The 24482-nt window shown below is 42.2% G+C and overlaps 1 protein-coding gene and 1 non-coding gene across 3 annotated transcripts in view; both read left to right on the forward strand.

Annotated features, from left to right (window-relative positions):
* The first annotated feature begins 1343 nt into the window (after positions 1-1343).
* pdgfd (platelet derived growth factor d) overlaps positions 1344-24482 on the forward strand; it is a 46689-nt gene continuing 23550 nt past the window's right edge. Inside the window, exon 1 of one of the 2 annotated variants that reach the window (XM_062386730.1) lies at positions 1344-1760. In XM_062386730.1, coding sequence (XP_062242714.1) covers positions 1643-1760 — 118 coding nt within the window. In that variant the 5' untranslated portion in view covers positions 1344-1642. The remainder of the gene's footprint in view (positions 1761-24482) is intronic. The other variant, XM_062386729.1, reaches the window with a different exon arrangement.
* trnat-agu (transfer RNA threonine (anticodon AGU)) lies at positions 2784-2856 on the forward strand. The gene has a single exon. It is a non-coding gene; the product is annotated as a tRNA-Thr (tRNA).

Below are 24482 nucleotides of genomic sequence, written 5' to 3' on the forward strand. Positions count from 1 at the left end.
GTGCAACTACTTCAAACATAATTCATGTTGGTAATAGTCTGACTTTGGCTTACACAGAGCTGCCTATTGAATGAGGTCTGGCAAACCTCAGCCTGCATTTACATATTTTCTCAACAAGTTCAATCATGTAATATGTGTGTTGTGTTAGATGTGCTCTGACAGCTTCTTTAAAAGTGTGGAGTGATCCGTGGAAGATAGCGTAACAGAGGGAGGGAAGAAGAAGTCTGTGGAGGACAACAGAACAAAAAAAAAACACACAAAAAGTCATTACCTCCAAGGAGGTTACGTATCATCAGTGTTGGTTGGTTCTTTAGAAGGATGACACAAAAATGACTAATCTGATTTCCATGAATCTGAGTGGAATGGTGGGATATGGATCAGAGATGAGAAATACTCATTCATGTTTATGGTGCACATCTGGATCAGGGGGTGGATTGAGCAATTTCTTTCACTTTTCTATAACATTGCAAGATTTGTAGTTGATTTCAAGGAACAAAATCGTGGATCTTGGTAAGGGAGTTTGAGCAATTTGGTACGGATCCCAATCTGGATCCAGTGAATTGAAATGTGCTTTCATAAGGCGACTGTTTGACCTTGGCGGAGGTATGCGCTCCATTGAGTGTCCTTCTACTTATGGTCCGTCATCACAATCCAAGTGATCTTATGTCAGCTGTTTCCTGAAGTCTTGGAGCAGCAGAGACATCCACTCTCTCCTGCATTTCCTCTCCTACATATAGTTAGATAGATAGAAAAAGTTAAAAATACACTTGCACTCACACACACTAACAACACAATCCAATAGTATAATGTTACATACCAACCTGAGAAAGACCACAGCATAGAGAGAGGCAGACACAAGCAAGGGGGGCTGCTCACAAGCGGACAAGCTGTTCCCCTCAATGAAACAAGGAGGCTGTGGAGTCAGAATTACACGTAAGAAATAAGTAATGTAAATACTATAGTGACATAATCTCCATTTTTTTTTTATTTCCTATGTTATTGAATTTTACTTCCACAATACTTATACTGTATATCTCATTTCCTTAATACCATTAATAAAGTTATCCTATTGTGGTTGTTTACATAAGTATTGTTCATCTGATTCTTAGACAGACAGACGTATATTGATAGATAGTGTTAAGTCTATAGATCGATCTCTCCTCTCTGGCCTTCTACCACTCCAGCTTGCCTGGTCTCACACACACATACACACACACGTACACTGCCTTGGCACGGTCGGCTGGACACGCAGACAGACATTAGCAAACAATGCGGGAAATCTCTCGGTGACTGAACAGGATTTTTTCTTTTGGTAACAGCGATAAGAAGTCGGGCGCCTTCAGTCTGAGCTGTGACCGTGAACGCTGCTATATCATCCTCCACCTTTTGGACGGAGCTGTTCCGGAGGCTTCACTGCGAGAGGAAGGCACAGCACGGTGCGCAGCAGTCAACAAGTGGCTCTGCATCGGGCTGGTGTGGGGACTGGGAGGAGTGAGGAAGCTTCAAGTCACTGAATGGAAAGTTCGCTCTGACACAAACTTTTTTTTTTTTTTTTTCTCCTTACCCGTGGGGTAATAACTTTTTATTTTTGAGTCACTGGGAGGTGAAGGCTTCTCTGAGGGTTTCGGAGTTTGTTGTCGCCATGTGCGCACCGCTGCTGCTCCAGATGTGGATGGTTTTATTGTTAGGGGCTTTGACCGGGGTCGCGAGGGCTCAGGGCTCCACGGTCAAAGTGATAAGAGGCAACATGAGGAGAGACGGTGAGTTGTCTTCATTACTTCATCTCTCATTATGTGAACAATGTCTGTTAAACTTAGCAATGCATTACACCGACTTTATTGTGGGAGTGTGATTTGATTGTGATTATCTTTTACCTAAAGTCGGTTGATAACTGTAAGTTGCTTAAGTTTCGTTTTCCCCATACATAAAGCACTGGATTAGTTGTTTTCATCCTTATAGTTTCTCTCTGCTCTTCAACTGATTTTACAGGATTCATTCTGCATCTGTGTTATATGTGAAGATGATACTTCTCTTGCATAACTCCTGGTGTTGTGGGGTAGCTGCTGGTGGTGCCTCAAATAGAAACCCATTGTCTGTGAGTGTTGCATGCCTGGTGGTCGTAAATGACCTGTTGTCACACTGTTAAAAAGTGCAGAAACAGAGCGAGGGAGACGTGTTAAATGATGTGAAGAGGGCCCAGAGGAAGCTGTGTTGAATGATGGGCTCGTGCACTTTTTTTTTCTCCAGATGACGAGAAATGAAAAGGCAACGTGCATGTCTCAGTTGTAGTCGGTTAAATACGAGCGGAGGCTTCACCGGTGCAAGCTGCAGCCGTCAGGTCGCCTATCTAACTTCCTGCAGGTGCGGCGTGCTTACTTCTCACTTGGCTCCGAGGCTGCAGCCGCAGTGCGAATGTACCTTTGATTATACTCACATGCACGCGCCCGAACACACGCACACACAGCTGCAGGGTTGCTTTTGGCAGGGAAATATGAAAATACCACTGTATTAGGTTCTAAACTGGAAGACTGACCCCGGGGTCTGTTTCGCTTCACGCACGATATCACGGAAGTCGAGAACGGACGCGGACGTTTCATTGGCCTCTGTTGCCTCTTCGAATACCTTTCTTCTTATCACTGCATCGGTTCTCATCTTGACGAATTACGTTTCAAATCACCGGGAACACAGCTGCCAGGCATGTACTGAGTACAGCATCGATAACAAACCGAAGAATGACGTGAGGTTTAGAAATATATTAGTATCTGGCCCACTCGTTTCCATCCGGCGCTATGGCTTAGTTGGTAAAGCGCCTGTCTAGTAAACAGGAGATCCTGGGTTCAATTCCCAGTGGTGCCTCATTTTTTTTCTTCCGCGGAACAGAGTAAAAAGACACTGATTCAAAGTGGTGACAAATACAATGCGAAGATTATGTGAATGGTGATTTAGAAAATCTCTCCAAGGCGAAAATAATCTTTTCTTATACAATATAAATGATTAAAAAGTGTTTGGGTTCATTCTGTCTATTGACCATTGCTTTGATTTGGTGAACTGCAACCTATCAGAACAAAGCACTGCTGGGACTTACACTAATTGTATGTGCATATGAATTATCTCAATAATGACAGATACATCTATTGTGATTTTAGATATAATATTGAATATTATCTCATCCATTATTAAAAAAAAAAAAAAAAATCAACAAAAAACGTCTTTTTACCAAACACAAAAACCACTGCGTCAACAATATGTCGAATACCATAGAAGAGCACTGTGGATTAAGTATTATTGGGCGAGACAGACGCCTGTGAATATCAGTAAGTAGGTGCAGTGATGCTAAATTTAGCAGCCACCTTGTATTTAGATCTAGTAGTGCTAACCAAATAAAGAATACCGGTATGCAACCATGTTGTTGTTTCTTTTTCCAACTGTAAAAATCTACATTTAGTGACTTTAAATGCCGTTAGCAGTTGGAAAAAAAACCCAGGAAAAATGTTGTTTTGCTAAATATCATCATTGGTGTCAACAGGGTTTGTCTGGAAACCTTTTCAGTATTTACAATGCAATGATATATCTTGTTATAATTTCAATTAATCTGAAACTAAAAATGAAAAAAAAAGTTCTTCCTACTGTTGCACATACACCTGAGCAGTCCACACTTGCCCTCTGTCAAAATGATAATTTGGGAACTCCCTGTGATGATTTGGGTATTTTATTTGTTCTCCACATTTTTCCCTTAGGAGACAGGCCTGAAAAACATGCTTCATCTTAGTAGTGACTTGAAGCGGCGGGTTTGACAGATGATGACGCCGGATTTGGGAAATCATTTGAATTTCACAATCAGCTGAAATCTATCACAAGGGTTCAAAGATATGAGATATATGAGATCTATTTTTTCAATATATTCACTCAGCGTGACGTGAGACAGTCACTCGCTCTCAGCTGTCACAGCTATCAAAGACACCTGATTATTATGTTCTGATGATAACGAACCAAACTGATTTGATAGAAGTCAATTCTCGTGATATTATGATAGGTTTAGTTGCACAGAATCTATGATCCACTGTGATAACTGCTATTGAGACAGACTGAATGTTGGGTGGTGCAGAGCTTTTTAAACAGCTCTTTAATCCACGGCACAGTCTTACAGTAACATGCTGTGCCAGAGAAGTTATCTTTATTTGTTTGTATGTGTGTGTGTGTGTGTGAGTGTGTGTGTGTGTGTGAGAGTGTGTATGTGTCCCTTTGTTTATGTATTTACAGTACGCTTATGAGAGCTTAGTTCCAGTCTTTGATTGACTGCTGCTGATTAAATGTGTTTCTATCCAGGGGTGAACCTCATGCTGATAACGTCTGCAGCTCTCATTCGTCCACTTACCATTTGAACAGAGCTTGTGTATGTCAGTGTGTGTTTGTGTGTGTGTGTGTGTGTGTGTGTGTGTGTGTGTTAATGTTCTGAGAGAGTATCTTTGCTCATTTTGAGGAATTCCCCCCAAGGTTTTTTCCCCTTGCGTTTGTTTGCCATTTTGCTCGTTCTTTTTTGCCTGCCATTGAAGTGGGTCTTTCAGTGCATTAGAAAGGGGGGTGGGTTAGGTGTGTGGGTGGGGATGTGGGGGAGGGGGGGGGTTGACAAAGGGAGATGGAGTGTATTCGTAGAAAAGGAAACACAAAAGTACACATGTAAACACGCTGAGCAGAGTAAACATTACTTTGCCTTTCAGCGCTGTACTACTTATCACTCTCTGCTTGAGAGACCAGATGACCCAGATATGATCAAATCTATTACTCATACGTGTGTATGCAAGAGACATGTGCACATATATGCAGGCAGACAGAGGCACATAGTAGTGAACCAGGGCAACCTCAGTTACACTCCTCTCTGGACGGGGACAGCTGCGGACACACCACAGATGCAAAGTCGTTGCTATTATATTTCCTTCTAGCCTGCTTGGACGAGCCTTGTTGCATCGTGACCACACGAACTGACATAGAAAACCTGGCGCAGACCCTAAAAGTCGGAGGGGACGCACACGTTCCACACAGAACCACATGTAACAGCCTCTAATGACCTTAACGTCACCCAAAAAACCCTATCACTATCTTAAAAGTTGTAGATTTAGTAAAAACAGTATAATTTATCATATGTCTAAAGAAGTTCAATATTTACTGCTAAAATTAGTCAGACAGTTTTCAGCATTGTCAAGTGTGACTGCCCCCTATTGGAGATACAGATATGCATGACTGGATATTATCTGTGGAAAGTCAATATTAAAGTTGGGGTAAGTGAGTAGTTCCATAAAAAACTTTTTTATCTTATTTGTTTAAATCCTCTTTTGACCTGATGGCCATCAATACATACATCATATGGGGGAGAAGGATTGTAACCTGTAAACCTGTGCTTTCACTGCAAACTTCCAAAAGCCGGAGAGACAACGCTGAGGCCAGAAATTAGCGAGCAAGTAATAGAAAAGTGGGATTCATAGCATTTGCATATTCTTAAGTGTAGCCCTCTTTTCCAGGATTACCAACTGAAGCTTTAATCCTTGATCCTTGGTATTCTGAGAAATAATATCGGCAGATGTTAAGCAAATAATTCCAATTATTATAAATAGGTACGTAATATCTAAACCTGACAGTGCTTTACTTGTCTATCAACAAATCTCTTTCCTTCTGCCTACTATAAGGAATGCTTATAGAACTAAACCAACTATAATTGAATATTTATGATTCCAAAATCTAAAATGTATCTATTTGAATAGGTAAAATGTAATGGTATTCACATTTTAATTTACATTTTATAACACATCTAGGCAATTGAAAGCCACAATGATGCGTCCAGGCACAGCATCCCAAAACCCCCGTTGTAGAAACACACAGACAGATACACACAATGATGTCTAGAGACGGGGGTACACAAGATCTGTGTATCCGAGGAAATGTGCCAAATATTCTTGAGATATAAGTGCACCATTATTTTGACTGAGATATGCAACAATATTTCTTGCACCCACTTTATCCTCAAGTAAAAATACACACAGACACACTGGCACCACACAGAGTTTGAGCTAAAAATTGAAATGTGTGCTTGCAAAGAATGTGCACACACAGTCCGTGCCATAGTTAACCTTTTAAACAAACAGACTACCAGGGCCCTCACACAGAAGCTGTTTGTGGAATGCAAGTGTTATTTATTCAAAGTGCAATTCTGCAAAAAGAGAGAACATGAGTTATATTCCTGTCAGAGACAGAACCACAGTATGTCTCATGAAGGCTTCTGGCAGATCTTTGTCATTCCTCCTCTTCTTTCTTCCAATAGTTCTCCTCTTATCTGTTGCCTTCCTCTCTCCGTGCCATCTTATCGGTCTACGCCTCGCCACATATCACTCCATCTCTCCAGATCCTCCTCTTTCAATCTCTCCCTTTCTCATTTCAGTCTTTATCTTCCCATCCCCCCCATCTGTTTCAGCTCTTTTTAATCAAAACCCATTTCACTCTGTTGGTGCTGTGAGCAAATGCAACGTGGCGCACAGTGTCACAGACACACAGGACAAAGAAACCTGGGCAAGGAAAATACTGTACATCAGTCAACCATTGCACAGGTACTGAATAACAACCAAAAAGAACCAGGTTATGCAGTAAAACACTCTCTCTCACACACACAGACACACACACACACACACACACACACACACATACACACATGTACAGCTGTTTAACAAATGAGTGGCTGAACTCACAAAAGCGCGTGTGCTCTCATACTCTGGAGGCAGGCGGGGGTGATATCAGTGTGAGTGTGATGTCATGGGTTGCTTGACTGTGTCTGAGAACTCAAGGTGGCCTTGCCTCTGATAACGTGCGCTCACACAATATGAAGCCAGTCACTAAATCAAATTCCTCACATGCTTTAGCCTCTAAACATGAAGTATGCAGCCAGCCTCCTGTTTTTAAAGTAGAGAGGAGTATTTGACCAAACGATCCCACCTCAGAAGTCAATTTCATAGGTATTCTGGAGCTTTTAATATTGTCACATGATCCTGCAATAAAAGCTGTGTCTTCCTTCAGAGGCTGCATTTGAAGACAGACTGCAGCAGCACAACTAGGCTGTCCCCTTTCGAAGGCTCCTTCTAATACAGCGGTAACTGTTTGAGATTCCTTTTTTCTGATCCTTTACAAGGTCTTTGTCTGGTCTGCGATTGAAGGTTGATGTCAAAGATCATTCTTGACTTCGAAAAGAGCCGTTGACAAAACAATCCCACCTCAAAATCCATTGAGTTGAGGTAGAAATTGAAATCACATCACGCAATTTTCCTAAACGTTACGCAATCTAAATATAAAGTTCTTCTTTTAATGTAACAAATTCTTTCTCTGTGAGGTGAAGGAAAACACAGATGTGTTTTGGCATGAGCGGACGGCCATGAACCTGTCAGCTCCACCTCGCCATGTCACGTCAAAGCCTGGTCATTTATGACAGGATGCAAGCAATAGCAGGGAGGAGTGTCAGCGAGGTTACTGGAATTCATGAGTCACACTCAGGACACCCGACATGAAACTACTCCCCTGCTGCCCTCCCAGGCCCACACAGACACACACACACACACACACACACACACACACACGCACAGACACACACAAACACACAATTACAGGATCTCCCTTTCTAGGGAATCCCCCAATACACATTTGTCATCTTGCATGAGCAAAACGTACCCCACCCCTAAATATTTGGCAGACAGCCTCCCTCCCCTACACAAAGTCAAATTAAAGGGTGGTGACCCCTTGGACAGTCTGACGACATAGGTGTGTGTGTGTGTGTGTGTGTGTGTGTGTGTGTGTGTGTGTGTGAGATGAAGCCTTGGAGAGTGAGCTGAGCTGGGCGTAGTTCTGTGTGTGTTGGTGGTCACATTTTAGGAGAGGGCAGCAGGAGAGCAGTGCAAGTCTGGAGGGGAGCTTAGTAAAGACTTGGAGGGCACAGAGAAGGAGGAGAGAGGAAAAGGTTTGTAGAGGCAGATATGCCAAGTTAAAAGACCGGCCCCGCCACTTTCCTTCCCCGTCAGCTTCGAAAGAGAGATAGCGAATCCAACGGCAAGCCAAATGGACACGGTATAAAGGAGGAGATGGAAGACAGCAGGACTGTTAGAGGAGTGGAGGGGGATAATGATAAGGCAGAGCAGGACTGAGTGGAGAGCCAGACATCAGCAGAATATCTGGTCTGATCAAATAAAAGGAAAGAGATTTAAAAACAAGCATGACCCAGTACAGCATCTGGGCCACAGATGAAGCCTGGAGACAAACCTTGTTTTCGGCATTATTAACGGCGGGCTACGTTTATGCAATATTCAAGATGATCCAAATATACACAACATTGTTTTTACAGATTTTTTTGAATCATTTAATGAGTGATGGCTTAATCCATGTAAATGATCAATTTGCATGGGTATGCATGAGGAACGCATATCTCGAGATTTGTTCATCTGAACAGCTTCACACTTATCATGTGTATTGTTATGGGCTCAAAGTAGTGCAGTGTTGAAATAAGGGACATTTAGACAAAATGCTGAGTTGTGACCTTAGCACAGTTTTCAGAACATTATACAGCTTTACTTTAACTGACATCTCTTTCTTGACTGATTAACGTGAACATGAGTGGTGCAGAATACTTCATCTCACTGATGTGCACGGTCTTCCTTGGACTATAACAACTCGATTTTACAAGCCCTTTTACAAGCATTTCTGAAATTGATCGGGGTCGGGACTCCGTGGAGGAGAAGTAGGGAGCAGCCTGAACGACAGAGAGAGAGGAAGAGGGCGACAGATGTTCGGGTCCTGTGGTGAAATCAGTCCGGTTGCTGAGCGATCTGACTGGCACAGTAGATGCAGATAACAGAGGAGCAGGAGGATGAGATGGAGAGGAAGGAGCGGTAGGAGGATGCATGGTGATAGTGACGAGGCATGTGGACGAAATGAGGATCAAAATGGCAGGCAGCTGGAAAGGGGAGTTAAAAAAAAGAGAATTGACATTTGGAAAGTTGTATTTGAAAGGGAAAGAAATGAGGTTGAGCGGGTTAAAGCAAAGAAGCCCTGAAAAGAGAGCTGTTTGTCTGTCGATACATGAGCTTCAGACAAGCAGCTGACCAGCAGGTGAAAGAAAGGGTGAGAAAAGGAGTGAGCAGAGGGATGAAATTAGACAAACTGAAGAAGAGAGTGACGGATGTGAAAAGAAATAGCGCAGACGTGAGAAAACAGTGATAGAGAATGGGGAGGGAGGGTGCTGAACAAGCAATGACACTGAAAAAAGAACATTTCGGGATAAGAAGAGCATCAAAGGAGAGAGGAGTTTGGGGAGCAGCACCCCCTACAAAGTGAAAGAGAAGAATAAAGACCGAGGGAATGCACTTCCCCCACAGCATTCACTCCGTCTCACTTGTCAACATCCGTCAGCCAATGTGACTCGACAGTAAATGCATGCTCTGTTTGTGCGAGGGTGTTTGGTGTTGATGTGGGAACACTGATCATCGTGTGCACGTGCAAAACTAAGTGCAGTCGTACTCTCTGGCCTCCATCAGTGTCGTGTGTTAACAAATGGAAACTAATAGAGCGCCTGTTCCAAACTCAGCACCTGGGAGTTCACCGAAACTGTTTAAACTGTAAAAACAGATGTAAACACAGCGGATAAATTGACTTTTCTAAATCAACTCGCCTGAACTTTGCCACTCAGCTCTACTCAGCTGTAAAAGAGGCTCTCAGATCAAATATGTCTTATAATGTATCCATCCGTCAAGTTTACACAGGCAGAGGTGAATACCGACATTGATTCTGAGTCAAGGCAAAAGCGGCACCACACAGCTCCCTTAAAGTTAATCCAATCATCAAATGACTGGTGGCTGACTGCGGTATAGGTCATAGATCCAGCCTTTTCCATGTAAGTGGGTGGGACATGGACAAGATTTAAAAGTCAAAATACAGGACACAAATTTTTTTCCCTCATAGATTGCTTCTATTTGTTATAGTTTATTTCACACCACTGTATATGATCCAGTAAGGGTGATTTTAATTGGGTAGTTGAGGCTGTAAAATGGGGTGAACCGTCATGATTGACAGCTGAGACCAACTCACGATTGGTCAAGCATGTATATCAGCGGGACCTCGCTCACGTGACTCCATCCCACGATCATTGCATCATGATATTACATATTATGAATTCATTCACTGTGCAAGCTCTGGATCCAAATTCAGAATACTTTGGCTTCATTTTTTGCACAACAGGAGGGAGGTGAGACACATCTTCCAGATTTATAAACAATTTATTATTTACGCAAATAAATAACTCTTGTGTATAACAAAATGATGTTGCATTCAAACGTGCTTTCAGAAGGGATTGTTCAAATCATCTGAGCTGATCTGTATCGAGATGTGGTCAAAGTATGTACTGTGTATAAAACCTGAAGATTGACTTGTTGTCCACACTATTCACTTAATTTGGTTTCTAACCTTGACATGTCTGTTCAGGAAGGTTGAGGATAACTTGACCCGTGATTACATCATTACATTGTTCCTCATGAGGCTTGAAAGGCTTCAATTGAGAAGAGGAAATAATGATACAATATCAATTCATATTGTATCATTATTTCCTCTTCTCAATTGTGAGGAGTTGCTGCATTTGTCTGTAAAGTTAATATACTGTGAGATACATTGAAGGGTATTTTTCACTTTTATCAGACATTCAAGGGAAAAAATAGAAAAATGTAATAATCATGAAGTTTGGGAGGTAGTTATTAAGGCCGACAATATAATCACACTGCTACACTCCCACCGAACATACACAGCAAAAAGTCAATAAGTCCTTAGCAATGGAGCAGTTGCGTTGTGCACCTGATAACTCTGCTGCAACCGCTGCATTCACACGGCCCTGCTGCTGCTAAATCATTTTATAAGCTCTATAGCTCCAAACATTCATCCACATGTACTGCTCCGAGGATGGGTATCCGTGGGAGGGGAAATATTGTTCTCACATTCTGCAGCGCAGCAGGGAACTTGTTGAGCCTTCGGGGGGGTTGTGTGATGAGGTCTGAGCCTTGAGGCCAAAAGTCGACTGAAATCAGACTGAATCTTTTATTTTTGTATAGAGATCAAACTGTAATAGGATTGCCAAAGAGGATGAGGTGACTTGATAAGATTAGAGATTAATCCATCCCACACATGGCAAATTCCGACGAGGCCACTCCCCAGAATTTGGAGGGGCCGATTCAACACAGCTATAGTTAAAAAATGTTGGCTATGAGGTCATTCATTGTGTGCAATCTCAAGGAGACACTTAAAGACACTTAAAAAAACGAAAGCAGGAGGTGAAACATGTTTTCTCCACAAAAAGACTCGAGGAATCAAATGTTCCAACTGTGGTCGGCACCTGCTGAAACTTTAATACTACAAGACACTGATATGGAAAAAAATTGTGTGATGCCAGTGGGTTTCTGCTTCCGGGGCTAAGTGAGGGTGAGAACATGACAAACGTCAAAAGTGACACTGCAGAAAGATGAGTGCAGGAGCTTCTCTCACCCCAGGAGATCGGTCCCTGCTGAAGGAAAGAGATAAACACTGTGTATTTATGTTGTGTGTTTTATATGCGTGTGTGTGTCTGAGAGATAGAGACACATAGAGGGGAGGAGGGGGGGTTGACAAATCCTCTAGTGCACTGTGAGAGCTATGTCCTTGTTACTTCGACAAAGGCGCCCTGACACATATGAAAAATATTCTTTTTACCCTCCCGCACCAAACATTTTTATCTTTTCCTCTCCAACTGTCAGCGTTTCTTCCCACGTTTCCATCACTTTCTCTGATTCTCCATTTGGGTGTCTCAGCGTTTCCGCCGCCGTCTTCCTCCCTCTCCCTCCTCTTGTCTTCATTAGCTTTCCCTTTCCTGCTTTCATTTCATCGTTAACTTCTGGTATCGGAGCGGCAAAGGGTAAGGAAGGCAGAGCGAGAGAAGCACTGAATACCAATACGGAGGAGAGAGGGAGGACTGGGGAACAGGGGACATGGATAGGAGCCCTGAAGAAGGGGAAAAAAGGGATGAGGCATTGTTAGGGTGATATCAGAGGGGGGAATAAATGAGGGAGAGGCCGTGAGAAAAGTTAACAGGCAGAAAAAAAGAGCAAAAGAGTGAGAGAGAATGAAGGGAGAGAAGGAAAGAAATGACAGGAGGATGATGTTAAGAGTTACTGTGAGGCCTGCAGCAGGATAAGTGTTCCCCTGGTGGAGAGAAGGTCAGATACACACTGACAGTCAGACCACTGCTTAACCCTGCACTCTGACCACACACACTCACTCACATACACACACTTCACTTGGGCACAAGCTTGCATACACATATGCACGACTACAGGCACACACACACACACACACAGCTGATGTAAGACAGCCAGACTGAGAGCAGGATAGCTGTCTAAACATAAGCATCTGCTCAGCATCACACACAACGCTCAGAGCAAACATGCACACTAACACACTGAACATCTACAGCGTCCAAACAGCCCTTAGAGGGATCAAGGCTGATATTTGATCAACTTTAGCCGCCCCAGCTGGGGCTTAGCTAGCCCACACACACACACTCACACACACACACACTCCCACAAACACACTAACTCACACACAAACTCTTACACACCCACACTGCGAAAGAAAATTTCACACTTTTTTTTTTTCATTAAGTCATCGAAATTGAAAGTTAAGTGCTACATCAGATCTTTATTATATTGTGAGTGTATATATGGTACATGGCCTTTGATGGGTTTTTTTCTACACGCGTATTTGCATGAATATCATTGTTTGTGTGTGTGTGTGTGTGTTTGAGAGCGTGAGCGTGATGCAGAGCTAATTGATTGTCCTCGTCAGCCCTGCTGTTCAGACTGTAGCAGCTGTCAACAGGAGCCAACTGCTACTCTAACAAGCCCTACACACACACACACACACACACAGACACACACACACACACATCCATGCTCCCTCACAAGGACCAAGACATTATCGCATTAGCCCTTAATGTAAAATCTGATGAACAGACTCACTTAAATGTACACCAAAGGCACACGTGCACACACAGAGGCAGCTCGGAGGATCTATGAAGTGCACACGGTGTGACTGGGTCTAAGCTGGCATTCTTGACATTTGCCAGTTGGAATGACAGACGTCGGACCTATCTGAAGAATCCTTTGACATTTCTTGATACGTGACGTGTGTAACAAAGGACCGGCTTTCAATCAAACCCCAGGCCGGAGTTGTACAAAAAACGAAATTCACTTTTCGATCTGCAGGAGCAGTGTAAGAAGGAGCTTGTCTCATGATCCTTGGTTTTGAAGGCAAAGATAGAGTTAATCTGTATAGAGCACGACTGAAATGGATTTTTTGGGGCCTTTTTCTTTATGAGGGAGTAAAATATATATTGCAATGATTCCCAAGATGTCGAGTTTTCTGTGTGGAGTTTGCATGTTTGAACGCCATGAACTTGAATAAAGAAAACAAACATTTTTTACATAAAATGTTCACATGAATACACATCTCTACTGCATTGTTTATCTTTTTTAAATCAAACAACAAATTGGTCAGGCTTGCGTATTAAGGACAGGTAATATTGAAGATGCATATTCCAGGCAACACTGCATCAAGCCACACATAGTCTGTGCACACGCACGCGCACAAATATACACACACAGGGTGGATATTGCTGATGAAGTGTGGGTGAATACACTCCATCACAGTGTAGGAGGTTACTTCAGGACTGGCCCCTCTCATCCCTCATTCCTTGCTTCTCCCAAACCTGCCCCTCCCTCACAATCTGTTCTTACAACCTGAGTTCGCTCATCACCCCAGCCTGCTCCTCTCTCTTTACTTTGCCGCCTTCTCCAACTCATGGATCTATCGCCTTCCTCTCTTTTTTTTTATCTTCCCCTTCCCTCCTCTCATTTTTATGAGAACTTGTTTTTCATCTTCCTTGATTAGCGAGATGGAGGGTTCTGTCAGACGCTGTCCGTTGACTCCTCCTCCATACTCAGGTCTCTGTCTCACCAGAGTTGTGCACGGTCATGACACAACACGTGTGTGAGACTGCGTGCATCCTTTAGAGGAAGAGTTTCTAAATGTTGCTGTGGTCCTGAATATTCTGTATTTTCTTTTTGATGCATTTTTACTTTGTATATTGTATATAGTGCATCTGTATGTGTAGTCAGCACATATGCTAACAAGTATAATAATAAGGATAAAAACATTATGCAAGGTATTGGTTTACCTCTGCCAACGAGCAGGTTTCCAGAAAACGTGGTAGGGAGGATGGGATGGGACATGGGCAAAGAGAGACTCCCAAACATGTTGTAGCACATCTGGACAAATGCATTATAACCATGGTTTGTTTTATTACTGACCTTGCAAGGTTCTTGTGTTTTTTCTTTTACATTGTCATGGATTTTCTAAGGAATAATTCATGTATCTACATGAAAAAAAAGCAACCACTCAGGGGACTGATGTCTATGAGTGTGCGCAACTAGGTGTGGAATTCGCTCAAATGGTAGAGAGCCCGCTTAGCATGTGAGAAGTAGTGGGATCGATGCCCGCATTCTCCAGGAAATGTGTTAAATCTTGTTTTGAGAGCGTGGCCTGGGGGATAGAGCGGGTGCTATGCAACAAGAAGGTTGCCGGTTTGAATCCCACTCTTTCCCATCTGCCTGCCTTGGCAAGATACTGAACCCCTAAATGGCTCCTCATAAATGTTGAGTGTAGTAAAAATGTAAGTCGCTTTGGACAAAAGCGTCAGCTAAATGACATGTAATGTAAAAATAAAAATCATTATCTATATTTGATATAAATAGTAGATTGTGTATATTCTACTCTACCTAAGTTTAATTACTGGTTAAAATAGGTAAATGGCATTAAAATGCATTAAAATATAAAAATGAACGTACTTTATTGTGCAATGATGATAAGTTTGATGTCAATTTCTTGCACTGAGAGTGTAATGGCATCTTAACACAGGTATGCTTTCTTTGACATATGTGACTGTTTTTCCCTCTTTCCCTTTCTTTCTGGGTTTGTTAACATCCATGCATGTGTGCAAAGGTGTCTGTCTATCACTTCAGTTGCCTCAGTGTGTGCAAGGGCCCATGAATATCCATATTTAAGTGTCCAAACACCCATTCACCGGCTTGCGTGCGTGTGTGTGTGTGCAGCCACTGTGTTTGTGTGTCACGGCTGCCAGAGCCGCTCAGGCACAATGTCTCCACTGACCTGTCCTCAGTGCTGACTCAGTGAATGTTGGTCCGCTCTGCATTATTCATCAAGCTTAGCCAAGGTGTTAAACAGGAGCACATCACAGCAGAGGAGGAAGCATGCTAAGTAGACTGGCGCAAGACAAGGAGAATGTGGGGTTGTTAGCTTAGTTTGATACAAAGATTAGCTTGTAGAAACAAGAAATCTGTGTCTCATTCCCAATCACACACATTTCAAAAAGGATTTGAGGACGTGGTGTGTTATACCTCTGACAAGGGGCATGTCCTGTCGGAGCAATAGCTAAATATTTTTTTTTTTTGTGCTGTTGTTTTCTACTACCTTTTCTGAAGTTTTACAAAAACATGACATCCCTATGATATACCTGAGTAATTAAGCACTCGTATAAATCAAAATGCTGAAAAGGTTTAAAGCAGAGACTCTATATAAAGATGCACATGTCAACAGGTCCTCCATAAAACCAAAATATCCTTGTTTAGAACACTGCCATCTTCCACAGTAGCATTCGGAGGATGGAGCCATGATCTCGAGATCTTGCATATACTTGCTCTAGACCTAACATTTCCTTTTGGTCTAAGCCAAAGGCAGCAAAGACGCTTCGGCTTCACTTTTGGAGACCCATCCTGTCGTCCAGCTTTATATACAGTCAGTGGTTTAAAGGTTCAGGGTTCAGGCACTAGTGGCATCTAGTGGTGAGGGTACAAATTGCAAGCTACTAAAAACAGGTGAAACTAGCTGACGATTCAAGTTTCAAGAGTTTATTGATTCTTACTTCAGGTGATTGTAAAACTAATTAAAAAATAATTATCAATGTTATATCCAATATCTGCCAGTTTACTCCCCGCCCCCACCCCTAGATCCTACACACCAATAATGACTATACAAAATCATCACTATCTGTTCAACTTTTAACTACCAATTTTCCACCCCAGTTGGCAGAGCACAGCTCATTCCTCTTCTTTGTGCCCATTAGCCAAATGTGTCCCCATCAACAAGTGTTGAGTCATAGATGCCTGAGAGGCAATCACAAAAAACAAGTGGATGCTAATGCTAATCAAAGGCCCAAAAGGACCATAGAGAGTTGTTGGAAAAGATCGAAGGACGTGCTCAACAGCTCTGAAACAAAGACAAAATGTGTAATGTCTTATGAGTCACAGCTTTCCATGATGTCTCTTCTTTCCCTTTATAAATAGAATGCACAGCTAATTTGCGCAAACAAAGTGACACTAACACAAACATGCTCGTAGCGTCACAGATTCACACAAATGAGTGTAATTCAGGCATGCTCTGTAAAGCAGCCTATACACTGATTAATGTGTTGAACTTTACTCTGAGTTTGTTTTGGCTGTTTCTTCCTCTCACCTCTGTCTTCCTCTACCTCACTCGCTCAGTCACTGCCTCTTCAATCTGTCTCCCCTGTCCATCCCAGAGTCCTTGATCTCTGCTCTGTCTCATTCCTGATTCTCAACCTCTCTTCACCTCCATTTTGTCCTTCATGCACATTTCTGTTTGTCTGCCTGACTTTCTTTCTGATCCACATCTAACTTTCTCTCTCCGTGAGGATGTCCATCCTGGCTTGTTCGTATTGTTTTTTTTTTTCTTGGGAAGAGACTGTGCTCAGTAAACAGTAGTTCTGACAGGTCTGTGAATGTTTGTCTAACCTCCTCTGTCCGTGTCACAGCACATGCCTTCGTGTTGGCTTCAAAGGGACACACGCATTCACCTTCACTACTGACCTCACACAAAATCTTTAAACTCAGACATGTGCTTACAGAGCATACACATATGTCCTTTCTCAACCTCTCTCACACCGAACATGTCCACCCACACACATCAAGAGTTAAATCCCTCTATGAGTGCAGAATGGAGAGAGCCAAAACCCCTATGAAGTTTTTGGGATTGTACTAAAACTGTCCCCAGTTAGGGGTTATGGGAACAAGTACGTTGCTATAGTGAACTTTTACCAAACCGACGCACCATTGCAACAGCTGCAGCCCTATAGCCATTGTTTTGGGGTCGTCCATCCTTTTCTCATGAACATTATAACTTAGGAACTCCATTAAAGAATTTCCTCAAATTTGGCACGAACATTCACTCTGACTCATGGGTGAATTGATTAGAGAATTGGGTTGTCTGGTGGAACTCTCAGGTAGTTCTAGATGTCACTGTCCTGAAGATGAGGAGTGAAGGAAAGAGATGAGAAGATGGATGAGCTGTGATTTTACAAGAAAGAATAAAGCAATATGCAATATGTGTAAAGAGTTCTTTCCTTGCTTGTGAGTCTTTTGTATGTGGGTCGTTAAATGTGTGAAGTTGTTTGTGGAGGATTTGAGTCAGTGTGAGTCATCAGTATCCACACGGTCAGACACCAATAGTTCCAAGAAGCCTTGATATAGAAAGTTCTATATGATTTTGTTACTAGGCAACCACGTTGTTTCTAACTGGATGTTTCACATTCAAGTCTTACACGGGTTAATGTATTACACTGTTCCAGTTGATGATAGGAACAGGATAAATAAAAGATATAGATACATATATTTGTAAGTCAAGCTATCACTGCTAAGCATGTGATACAGAGTTGAGCACGTTTTAGCCCTATGTGGTCGATTAAGGGTTTTTGAACAAGCACACATAGCAATGGCTTGGTAGCATTAGCGATAGCGACATTCAACACTCAATAGGGTTTCGCATGTTTTATGCCACTCTGAATATGGACGCTAGCTGGCCAAGCTTACATCATTCACACTACTTTCCACAAGATGCTTATTTCTGTCCATGTTGTATCAACACCTGATGAATCATTGGCAGCTCCATCACAGCTCAGAGTTGTGTTAGTTCAACACTCTGGAAAGAAATGGTGTCTGACTGATACCAGCTACCTCTACCCCATTGGTCCATTTATGGTGACGGCAATTTACCAGACTAATATAACTTATAATAACGTGGCCTTATGTAAAGTCAACACAACTGTGTTTGCACAGTTTAAATCACAAAATAGAGAAAATAAATGTGATTCTGGTTTTACTTTGGTGTCACATGGCTCACTGCTCATCTACATGAGTGCATCCTCTTCTTGATGTTATCCCATGACACTCTGACCACAGCTCTGTGGCCTTCATGGAAATGCAGCAGCTATGTTGTGTCCAAATGAAGGCACATAATGCATGCATGTCTTTTCCTACAATTATATATACAGATATGGGCCTGCTGCTCTCTATAATTCATGAATATGTTCAACCCAGCTGCCTACATATGCAATTCTCAGATGAATGCCTATGTGGCCTGCCTAATGCACTGGACGCTCCCACGCGCCCCTTCTTTAAAACATGCACTTTCCCTCTTGATCATCATTTTGTTAGTTAGACTGAAGAATTACTGAAAGGTCCCTCCTGTCTCTCAGTCCTTTCTATATTCAGCCTTCATCTCCATGCCAACGCTTCGCTCCAGCAATCCCAATTCCCCACACTTTGACACAGAAGCTGCGAAATAACATGCAGTCTCTACGTGTGTATAAAAGAAAGTGACAGAACCCGATTGGTTCAAGCGGCAAGTGTGGGCCTGCAACAAAATGTGACAAAAAATGTCAGATTTGATCAGAGAGAGGGAGAGAGACAGAAGTCGTGAAGTACTGTTTTTTTTTTGCAAATTTGTGTCTAAGCATTTAAAATGTTGAAACGTGAAATCGTATATCAGGGGTTAATAAATGCAAACAAAAAGTCTAAATTAGAGCTTTCTGTGATGATCAGAAAAAAAGGGAAGCAGAGGTAGAGAAGATGGTGCAGGACGGAGTGAAGACGAAGGGAGGAGAGATGCGGGGTGAGAGCCGATGCTGACCAAAGCTGACACCCCTCGTCATGCAGCGTTCATCCCCAGGGTGTGTGTGTGTGTGTGTGTGTGTGTGTTTGTGGTGGTGTGTGTGTCTGTCTTTTTCATGCATCTATGGTTGTTTGAGCGTGACTGGGGAACGAGGGAGCATATTTAAAGATGATTTGTCATGAGAGAGTGGCAAAACATTGGAGCCAGCACCGCACAGGCTTTGATATGCAGCACGGTGACACACACAAACGCACATGCACGCACATAGACATGCACACAGACCTTGAGCTAACATTTAGCCAGATGGAAAAGGCTTTGGTTATTTCTCATGGGTGGAAATACTCTAAGGGTGTTAGAACAGCTTCCTGCATCAACAACCAACACACACACATATATAGATGCACACAAACCCAGATCGATATATACAGTTAAGGCTTACAGATATGCACAAACAAACCCAGGTTTACATATAAACAACGCACAAACATACACATGCTCACGCAGTGTTAAGCAGTGTTTTACAATGTGTTGCCAACGACAGATGAATAAACAATTCAGCAGAGAACTCGAAATGGCAGCAAATGGGTCTGTAATAATACTAATTATAGTCATAGTAATAATGATGATGATAACAATAATGGCAGAGGAAAATGGTTTTCAAATCCAATATGTGTCTAGATTATTGGTTGAGCTACTGCCACATTCATTCAAAGCCTATATTTACAAAGCTGCCATTTAAAGTCAACCCACATTTACCAGATTAGCGTAGTTTAGCCTTTAACTGTCTCACAGTATATGAATCGGATGCAAGCTATCCAGCGCTGCATACAAATGACACGTTGTGTTTTTACAGAAAAAATATGAAGCTATAGCAAGCAGCCGGTTAGCTAATCCAAGTGTAAAGACTCAAAACAAGGGGAATTGGCTAGCGTGTTTCTGTCAGAAAATAACAAAATCCCCACACTGAAACCATCGTAAGACATCTGGAATATTATTGTTCTGCATCTTATACGAGGAGGAAATCTCCTTTCTGTCCTTGCTTGCTGAATTTTACTGAATTGTCCAGACACACATTCACACAAATACTCATTCAGACATTTTACTTTTTTGGAGGACAAGTTTGGGGAAAATGTGTGGAGCAACTGACCCGGACATTTGCGTTCTCATATACGGTCTAATTTCATAACCTCAAAAAAGATCAAATCCCAATCCGGAACAGTTTAAAACAACTGCCTTCGTCTGCATAGAAACTGATCAGTGCCACCGAGAACAAGAACAGCAGCAGCAGCGCTTTCCTCTGGAAAAAAGGGGGTTTGGTTTGACCAGACAGTGACTTGGAATAAAAAGTGTTGATTTAAGCGAGTGTTTTCACACGTAGGTTATCTGCTAAATAAATTAAATCAAGAGAGAACTATAAAGTTAACTATCTCGCCCTCATCATCACTTACTTCTCTTGCTGCAACTTCAGTACTTTCTCAACTCACACTACTTTTTTTCGAGTCTCTGATGCACACCGGTTGCTGGGTGATGAATGTGTGATTGGCACTCGGATCAGAAATAGATCTCAGAGCCATGGAGAACATCACACCCTGGCACTGGAGGTGGGAGCCAAGTTTAATTAGTGCAAATTTACCCACATACATCCTGGCAGTCACTCATCCATGGAAATGCACACATAAAATGGCACCCAGCACATCGGCAAACACACTTTGATAGACTGTCTAACACACACACGCACATGCACACATCCACACACATAACCGAGTCAAGCCGCTTCTTTGCGACGGTTATTTAAGTGTCTCATCATTAGTCTCGAAGCCTAATTGCAAGTGTCAGACATTGCGCGTACCATTGTGTATTGAAGTGTGTAAGAGACAAAATTCAACTCAGACTTTATTTGGTGAAATATTTGGACTTACTGGAAATAACATGCCCACTAATAAGAGCACTAATAGCAGCTCCCTGCTGGGAAATGTGTGGTGGCAATGCCATTTGTTATATTGGCTCCCACATACTCCAGCATTTTGAGTTTGACTATGAGAATTTTAGGTTGAAGGACTCTTAGACAGCAAAGTTGAAGGAAGTTACTTTCACATCAGATTAACAAGTGTTTTCCTAAATCATTTAGTCTCCAGATTTTAGAGATCCATAATTTATAAGACACAGTGAAATTACTTATATGTAAAGTCACTGTATTCAATATGTATTCCTTTCTTTCTGCCTCCATCTGTCTCCAGAGCTGTAGGTTCTATATCTTACAGTATTTGGTAAAAAATATAAAAAAAAGTACCTTTATTAATGGATGCTTCAATCATTAAAAACAACAATACATATATTAGTGTCACTCTTCTTATTTTAAATATTAAAAACAAGTCTGATGGAGCTTAGGTATTACACGGTTACACAACTGTTAGTTCACTCTCTCTCTCACCTCTCTCCCCTCTGTCCCACCCACTGCTCCTCTCTTTCCCATTTCCCCCGCTCCCAAACCAGCCGAGGCAGATGGCTGCCCACATTGAGTCAATACCGGGTCTGCATGAAAATATGAGGAGCTTTTTAAATGAAATATGACTGACACTGCCAATCAAGTACTTCACACTTTTTAGTTTTTTTTTTTAATTGTTAATTTGCCTGTTTCCTACAGATAATATTTCGCTATACAGTCTTGAAAACAGTGCACATATGTATCAAGTCTGCAAGTCTATTTAAAGAGCCGTTCAAGCCTAAAAGCAGCATAGTTACTGTTTCTTCCCAACTCTTAAGTGCTGCAGTCTAAAGCTAGATAAAGAAGATGTGTTATTGTCTTGGCATTTATGGACTTCACTGCATATCACTGTGCCTTCAACGTATGTGCTGTGTCTATAAGGATCCTGCTCGGCCCTGTCTCCATTGCAAATAGCCGTAGCTTTGCATGCGTTTGCAAAGCAAGCTAGTGAAAGTAGCTGCCAATTTGCAGTGCTGTCAATTCTCTAGACTGGATCTTTAACAGAGAGCCCATTTTCTAATCATTGACTCATTTGCATGAATTTGCAAAGGAGTCACTGACATCACTGCATGATTTATAGTAAGGTCAATGGTGTGAGTGACTAGCGGTATCCAAAAGAGACGGGTGGTACTTGAGCATATTTGCATATTTTCTCATTTCCAAGTCTTCCTCCCTCTTAATGCTTTCTGTCTCTCAAACACTCTTTTCCCACAGAAACACACTCGCCCGTGTGCATGGATGTGCACATAAATGCAAATTCGTTAGAATATATGCACTCCTATTAGACCTACACACTATACTCAAATATGCATACACACACACACACACACACACACACTAACTCACATATATGCACATGTATGCAAACAAACACACACAGATACACCAAATGAAGCAGAACAGACAGATATTGATGTACACCATGGTAACCATTTCTTTAGAAAAAGTGTTGCCACAAAAACACATGTGTTTTTACATTTGTCTGTTTTTACTGCACACCTGACAATGACCTTGAGGTCATATCACAGCGTTCACCCTATTGATCATAATCCCTCATTGGAAACTGACAGGTTAACATACTGTAGGTTGAGCAAATCAACAACCAGATCTACAGCTTTTTTTTTTTTATTTAACAATAACAAATTTGCCAGAGCAGACAAATGAAAGATGTAGAGGTTGGTCTCTTTTCCAGCTGGATAAATGAGCAGGTCCATCATTTGGTAAAATCCCTGGAAGATGTTATTTCAGTCTGTTAATATCTCTTTTCTCATTTCATGCACGTTTCCTTTACCAATGTACGGGTTGATATAACAGTGTAATACTTTTCTAGTAGGCAAGCCAACCCCACCAACCACCTACCCATTTCCATTATTTAGTTATTTTAATGAGCTCCACATTGATTTGAGACTCATTCAGTTGTGAGCTTGTGAGCTGCACCTAAGCCTTAAAGTGGAATGATTACCATCTTTCCTTTATCTGCACTGAGGCGTGTTTCTCTGGGGCGGTCGACAAGCTCCACTTGTCTAATCACTCCCACATAGAAGTGATCTTTACAACAACCTGCCGAATTTCTTTCTGGTATACGTTCCTGGACACGCAGAGTGGCGCTTCTTCTGTGAAAATGAAGGTGAAGGAACACCGCATTGAGAGATAATCTTCACTCCTGTGTCTGCTCATCTCTACCGCTCTTCAAACACCAATCAAATTCACTTTAATCCGAGGTCCTAGCGGTGCGTGTCTCATGTTGTGTGTGGCAGGAGAACTGCTTGAACACAACATGTTGGACAGGATTCAAACAAGTAATGGAAAAGGTCCTAATAAGTTATCATTAGGGTTGGTGTTAATTGTTTAAGTGAAGGCCGGCAGGGAAGTGGGGAAGGAGGATACTCCTTCCCACTGAGGATTATGAATATTAGGAAATAAGTTGAGGACAGTTGCCTTCATTCAGCCAGATCAGAGGTCAGGGTGAGCTGCAGAGCATCAGTCCAGTTAAAAGCCGGATGGAGTTTATTACCGGTCCTTCATCACACTTGAGTCCGTAAACCTCTAGGCTTTCTGCTCTTTTCTAAAGATACAGAGATTTCTACCACAACTAAAGTAAACCTGTAAATATCCTACAAACTTCCCAAACACAATGATATTGCTTGACCTTTCAGTGGGTAGAAGCTGATTAGCTCACCCAGTGAATTCTCCAGAAACAGGCTGTGTTATTGGAGAAACCCAACCGAGTTCAAAGAGAACAAAACCAAATTAATTAAAAATACGAACAAATGATAACGGTATACACATAAACACACACAAACAAGTCCCTTATGCATTATATGCTGATAGACACAAACACACAAATACAAAGACATACACACTCAGCACGGTTCCCCAGGCACCTTAGTGGGTGAGAGTTCCTGACACATAAGCACTTTTATGACTGAATGGACCTACACAGTCAGGCTTCTGATCAGCAGAGTGGAAGAATCCCATTACAAACTGTGCCCTGCTAAACACACAAACACCCACCCACACACACTCACAGATGCACGTGCACATTTATTCACATAAGCATAAATGCTCATATCTGAAAGTACAGCTCACTCTTTCTTTCCCACACACACAGTGTTAATTGCTGAGGCCAGAATTAGCAGGAGGTGAGGCTGCCAAAGAGCGCTGAATGACCGATGAGACAGAATTACTGACTGAGGCAGAGAGGAGGAATCTGAAGAGAGGAAGAGATGGGAGGAGATAGCAGGAGGAATTAAGGGAAGTTTGCAGTAAAGGGGTGGAGGAGAAGGCCAAAGCTTCATCAGCATCTCCCTTGGGTGCAGGCTGCGGTGCCTTGATTATGCATTCAGCTCTCTTGCAAGAAAAAAACACTAACCCGTCAGGAAAATAGCCCAGTCAGCCTACTGCAGCACACAAT

Source organism: Platichthys flesus, chromosome 4, assembly GCF_949316205.1.
Source record: "Platichthys flesus chromosome 4, fPlaFle2.1, whole genome shotgun sequence".
Lineage (NCBI taxonomy): Eukaryota > Metazoa > Chordata > Actinopteri > Pleuronectiformes > Pleuronectidae > Platichthys > Platichthys flesus.